The sequence below is a fragment of the Rosa rugosa genome, chromosome 6 (assembly GCF_958449725.1).
Source record: "Rosa rugosa chromosome 6, drRosRugo1.1, whole genome shotgun sequence".
Taxonomy (NCBI): Eukaryota; Viridiplantae; Streptophyta; class Magnoliopsida; order Rosales; family Rosaceae; genus Rosa; species Rosa rugosa.
The window spans coordinates 22589493-22595572 of NC_084825.1; the positions used below are offsets into that span (position 1 = coordinate 22589493).

The window sequence follows — 6080 nt, forward strand, 5'->3', positions numbered from 1 at the left end:
TAGTGTTTTGAAGGAGAAGGGGAAGGTTGCAGCTCTGTCTCGTGTTGCTCGTGTTGAGGGTTCTGGAGAAGAGATAGCTGGAAGAGGGAAGAAGAAGAAGAAGAAGAGATGAACCGATTGACAAAAAACGAAAAAAGAAGAAAAGAAACATAAAAGAGATAAATAGAAGGAAAAAAAAAAAAGATAAGTGAGGCTAGAATAGACATTTTAGAGGGAAAACGTTGCCACGTCAGCTATTTAACGGAGGTTTTGGACGGAGAGTGACAGAAAGGACCTATTGGTCCAAAATTGAGAAGTACAAGGACTAAACGTGTGAAATTAAAAGGCCAGGGACTGAAGTGTTTTTTGGTCAAAAGCTCAAGGACTAAACAGTATTTAGTCATTTAGTCCTAAGAAAATACATGACACAATTTCATTCCATTAGGAGGTTCTAGTACTACAAATTATCAATTAGCCACCGAGACCAAGAGATTTGAGATATGAACCTATAGTTGTAGCCAAAGATAAAACATTCCAAATAACAATTGATCTTACACAATATTGATTAAGATCAATTTGAGTTTCAACCACAGTATGTACGTCGACATATAGGTAAGAAGTAAGAACCGTCAAAAATGATCTTTCTTCTGAGTACTCTTTGACAGTTAGTAAGCAATTTCCATTTGACTTGATCCAAATAAAAGTTTTAAGCATAGACGCCACATTTAAACCCTAATCACCCTCCCTCCCTTCCTCCCTTCCTCACAACCTTCAGTACATTTTCTCTAATTATAACTTGATATTTGCACAAAATCGTCTTTTTATGTTCTAAACAATACACGTGGCAAGGTGCTAGGCTAGTAGCACCCCCACATATACCTAGGAATATTTTTGTGTGTGTGTGTGAGAGAGATAATAAAGCCTCTTAAGAAGCACCACCCAGAGCGAACTCGCGAGCTTTACTTTTTTTAATCAGTCAAAACAGTTCACCGGCGATCATGCCGCACCTCGTTCGCGAGAATCTCTTCATCGGCAACATCACCGACGCCGTCGACGTACTCCAAAACGGCAGCGCCACCGTCACTCATATTCTCTCCGTCCTCAGCTCCGCCTCGATTTCCTTCTTCTCCGAATACAAGAAGGGTCTCACCATCCCCACCAAGGACATAACCAAGGTCTACGCCGGCGGCTGCGGCGCCTCCGCCTCCGAGGATGATGGCTCCGGGGGTAAGCTGCTGTACTTGTTGGAATATGCGGGGAAGGATTTGAAGCTGGTGAGAATGGGGGTTCCTGTTAGGGATATGGAGAGTGAGAATTTGCTGGATTATTTGGAGGTGTGTTTGGATTTTATTGATAAGAGTAGAAAAGAGGGCTCTGTTTTGGTGCATTGCTTTGCTGGTGTGTCTAGAAGGTACATATTGATATCTCAATTCTCTCTTTCTTTTTCGTATTGAAGTCTTTGTTTGATTTTCGTTGCGAAATGAGTTAAGTTCAGTGTAGTTAGCTCAGGTAAAGAAGGTACCTTTCTTCGGAATACCGTGTTTCAGCTCAATTGGAACAACTTGTTATGTAGTTCCCATTTATCTTTCAATGCCATGTTGCTATTGGGATGGGAGCAAAGAAGTAAAGATTTTTCATTGGAGAAGTTCTAGACTAAAGCTAGACGATACTAGTGTATGACAACTGTAATAAATAGATGAAACTAGGACTTCAGTTTCAGAATGGATTATGAATCAAACTAGGGGAAATTTGCACAGTGGTTCAGTTGAAAAGGAATTGTAGGGTAGAGTTAAGATTGATCCTTGTGAGCATAGCACCATAAATTGAAGGGAACTTTCTCAAATCCATCAGTGTCGAAAATGATGGTGTTGAGAACATTTCATTGTTGCTTGATAATGGTCTGATAAACCAGGTTAACGGTTTGATGCATGGACCGAAAAACTGAAACAATTTGACGTACATAAGAGGCTCGTAAATTAAAGTAGAATCTTATATTATATTCTGCATATATAATTGACTCGTTTTTCAAATTCTATTACAAAGTGGCAGAACTATGAACGTTTTCTGGTTTGTATGTGTGCTTGTTTTTCTTTAATCACAGCGTCATCATGTAAGTCATAAGATACAAATAGCTTTTTCAGTTTTCTGAATTGTCAAGCTTAAAAGGGTTTACACCCTTGTTTGCTTGTGTTTGTTGCAGTGCAGCTATCATTACAGCATATCTTATGAGAACAGAACAGTTATCGCAAGAAGGTATGAGCAGATCATTGCTTGTTTAAAGTGTTGTCAGTCTATATATCTTTATCATCATCATAGCTGTTATATTTTGGAAATCCAACATAACTGTTTCTATGACTTGGGTAAATAGTAGTTTTTGGCATGCTTAGTATATAAACTTTAAACAGTTGAAGATAGAAAAGCTTTTAAGCCATTGGGATTACAAAATGAAGAACAGAAACTGGACTATACATGCTCAGTTGCTCAAGTATTTGCCTTTCTTATTTCTTTGGAATAAATTTTATAAGGTCTAGAAAAACAAGAGCTTTTGAGTAGCTTGTATAATGTCCCAAGTAAAATAAAATGAATAATATATATGAGTAATTCAAGTCAACTGAAAGGATAGGAGATTGGGCAATCCTTTGTTGCTTCAGCATTTACCTGTTTTTTTTTTTTTTTTTTTTGGGTTCTTTTTCTTACTTATGCATGCCTGCAGATGCACTAGGATCCCTGCGACAGAGCTGTGAGTTTGTTTGCCCCAATGATGGTTTTCTAAATCAGGTGATGCAAGGCTCTTCTATACGGCATTATTTACAAGGATAATACTACTGCATGCTGATTTCACTGTATATAACCTATCATGAATTTTCCATTTATCTTCTCTTTTATTATTTTTCAGCTAAAAATGTACGAAGATATGGGCTTCAAGGTTGATCATGCCAGCCCCATATATAAGTCTTTTCGTCTCAAAATATTGGGTACGCAACTTTTTTTCTGTTTCGCCTATTTTCCGGTTGGTCTGCCTCAATCAAGGATATTGATCTATATGTTATGCCTTCATGTCTACATAATTTTAGTTTTCCAACATTGTGCGAGCGAAATGTTCCATGGACACATAGAGTAGGCTCTAATGCATATGCTATTAATTGATAAATGTATCATGGTCTTGAGTATTGTGATATTCTTATTTAAAAATCCTTATTACGTAGGTATTGAGGAGCACTGACCTACCTAACGGGTTGTGTATCCTTGGAAGTAAGGCTAGCAGTAATCAGAGTTTCAATCCAAGTAACTTTTTTTCCCCTCAAAATTCAACACAAGTAGTTTGACCAATTGAAACTATACTGTACGAGACCCACGAGATGTTTTTTGAGCATCAGAGGTGTAATCTATCCAAATATATGCCTTGTCCCATCTAGGTTGGAGAAAATAAGTTAAAGAGAAGCGGGTGTGAGACTTTTCAGCTGATAAATACCGGAGGTGTGGGATACTTTCATGTCCTTTTTAGTTTCTGGTACCAGCTGGTATTGTATATACCAGTTTAAAGAAATTGAGGCAGCTATTGCTTATAATCTTTGTTCCATTTTATCTTAATACAATTCTTCGACACTCTGGCTGTACGGTACATTTCACCTTATCTGCAGCACAATTTTTGGGGGAGGGGGGAAACATGTTTGGAGGCTGCGGTCTATATTTCTGATGACAAAACTGTGTTTTGGAGGCTAGTTGGGGATACTTTAAGGTTCCAAAAGGAAGTGAAAACAGTCAAAGGTTATAGTATAAAAGTACCATAAACAAGTTTCTCTACCAGTTACTTTCTTAACCTCTAGCTTAAAGTGACATAACCCATACAAAGACCTGATAAATTTGAATCAGCCTTTGCAATAAAAAGAATCTGAGTCTTTAGGGAAACTACCTTGAGAAATATCTACATATCCTAACTGTGATCTACTGTAACTTGAATATTATCTTTATAAATATTGGCTGCTCCTCTACCTTGGTAATTAAATAGTGGGGTGTGGGGGGTGAAAGGCCAAAATAAATACCTCCCACAACAGCAGTAACAATTTTGGAAAGAATGGTAATTTCATGTGACTGTTCCTTTATGTTACCATGTCAAATTTTGTTTTGCTGACAAGACATATTTAGTTCTGCTTACTTACTCTTCAACCATTTTGATGGAAGTCTCGAATATCAGTGGCTAGTGTGAATTTCCCTTTCGATTGAAGAATTTTTGCCCCTTTCAGGTGAATCTTATTATCGCGGAGATAAAATAGACAGCTCTAAATTTGGTGCTGATCCTGGTTTGCCCAGTGAAGTTACCTCTCAAGTGGAATCATCTCCAATTGGAGGAAAAACTGGGACATCTGCATTTCGCTGCAAAAAATGCCGACGACTTGTTGCAGTACAGGATAATGTTGTGGACCACATTCCAGGTCAGGGTGAGACATCTTTTGAATGGCGCAAGCGGAAAAGTAGCAACTATAACAACTTTGAGGATTCTGAATGTTCATCCATATTTGTTGAGCCTTTAAAATGGATGACAGCAGGTAATTAGGTCTATCAATCCTTATTTCTAGACTTTTTGCTGGTCTATTATTTTGACGAGTACTGTTTTCTTAAGTTTTAACTGAACTACCTAGCCTCTTGAAAAGTGATTCCTCGGTTCTTTTGTCGCTTGAGATTAATCTATTTAGTTGCAGCCAAATTGTCAATTGTTGTTGACAAATTTAACGGCTTTTCTTGTTCATCTTTTTTCTTTCTATTTTGAAACTTAATAAAGCAGAACATTTTTTCTTTTTTTTTGAGTTTCTGTTCTTTGTGATTTAGCCTAGGAAATAATGTAATCTGTTGTGGTTGTTCTCTATCACCCAGTGGAAGAAGGTGCAATGGAAGGCAAGTTGTCCTGTGCACATTGTGAAGCTCGTCTGGGTTACTTCAACTGGTCAGGCATCCAATGCAGTTGCGGGAGCTGGATCACCCCTGCCTTCCAGCTCCATAGAAGCCGAGTGGACATGAGCAGCGTCTAATATCTGTGAAGATAAAGCCTTTGGGAGTTGAGCCCACTTCAAAAGATTAGTTCAAATACCTCCGAATGGTAGTTTTAAGTCAGTTACTATTTAACAAGATATATAGTTTTCAAGATAACAGCAAGCATAGAAGAACAGGAGGTTTTATGGTGTTTTTTGCACTGTTTGTAACCACAGAACCAAATTTGAGTAGCTGCAGCTTGAGAAGATGCTGCGCTTTTCCCCGATTTGTGTTGCATGAAATTTGAGTTATCATTGCAACAGAAACTGGTTTAATTACTTGACTGATCCAATATTGTGCTGATTGTGCTGTCATGTATTTATATATTTGGCGTGAATTTTTTTTCTCTGACTATTGTCATTATTTGGTTTGGTTGCTATCTGAATTGGTTGGTTCTTGGAGAAGATCGATGTTACAGGGAAGTAATTGCTCTTCTTCTTGTGCTAACTATTTACATATTTCCTATGTTGTTGTCTGTTGCCCAGTTCTGGGCATCTGTTGTGATCTTAGTTGCTCATTTCTGGGCATCTGTTGTACTTCCTCTGTTCTATAAATGAAAGTTTTCTCTTGTTCAAGAGAAAAAAAAATGAAAAAAAAGCTTTGACCATTAAATGACAGCTATTCTCTTTATTTTGTTCAAACTGTTATGACGAAAGTTTGGCACTTCGTACGAGTTCGGATTAGATGAATGGTTAGAAACATGTAGTGGCAACTGAGCTGAATGTAGAACTATGGATAAAAGTTCCAGTAAAAGATGTATGAATAGATGCTGTGGCTTCCACAATCATGGAACAACCATGAATGCACACAAGTTGCTTATTGATGTTTGTTTGGTGGCCTCTCATGAAAGTCCGGTGGCCTCTCTTAAACTCTTTATTTGATGCATTGAGGCCTTTCGAATGGTTGTATTTGGATGATTTGCTCATCCAGTTCCTCGACTTCTAGAGAAGTAGGATTCATTGAGCTTCGTATGATATTGCCTCAAGTGAAAAACCAGCTCTTTAAAGAGGAATCTGCATGTAATTGGTTCTGGTACTCATTTCTCCAGGAACCCCGAACTGCCAGATGCTTAC

At 37.9% G+C, this 6080-nt stretch overlaps 1 protein-coding gene across 1 annotated transcript; it reads left to right on the forward strand.

Moving 5' to 3' along the window:
- The first annotated feature begins 892 nt into the window (after window positions 1-892).
- LOC133717972 (uncharacterized) lies at window positions 893-5355 on the forward strand. Its single transcript, XM_062144740.1, has 6 exons — window positions 893-1390; window positions 2180-2232; window positions 2693-2757; window positions 2876-2954; window positions 4224-4526; window positions 4852-5355. Exons 1-6 carry the CDS (start codon window positions 978-980, stop codon window positions 5004-5006), a joined length of 1068 nt encoding a protein of 355 aa, XP_062000724.1. The 5' UTR covers window positions 893-977; the 3' UTR covers window positions 5007-5355.
- The last annotated feature ends 725 nt before the right edge of the window (window positions 5356-6080 follow it).

Excerpts from the sequence above, each read along its gene's own strand:
- LOC133717972 (XM_062144740.1), top strand. The coding sequence starts at position 978 with ATGCCGCACCTCGTTCGCGAGAATCTCTTCATCGGCAACATCACCGAC. Across the intron at positions 1,391-2,179 it reads TTTGCTGGTGTGTCTAGAAG|TGCAGCTATCATTACAGCAT; the intron begins GTACATATTGAT and ends TGTTTGTTGCAG. Across the intron at positions 4,527-4,851 it reads TTTAAAATGGATGACAGCAG|TGGAAGAAGGTGCAATGGAA; the intron begins GTAATTAGGTCT and ends TCTATCACCCAG.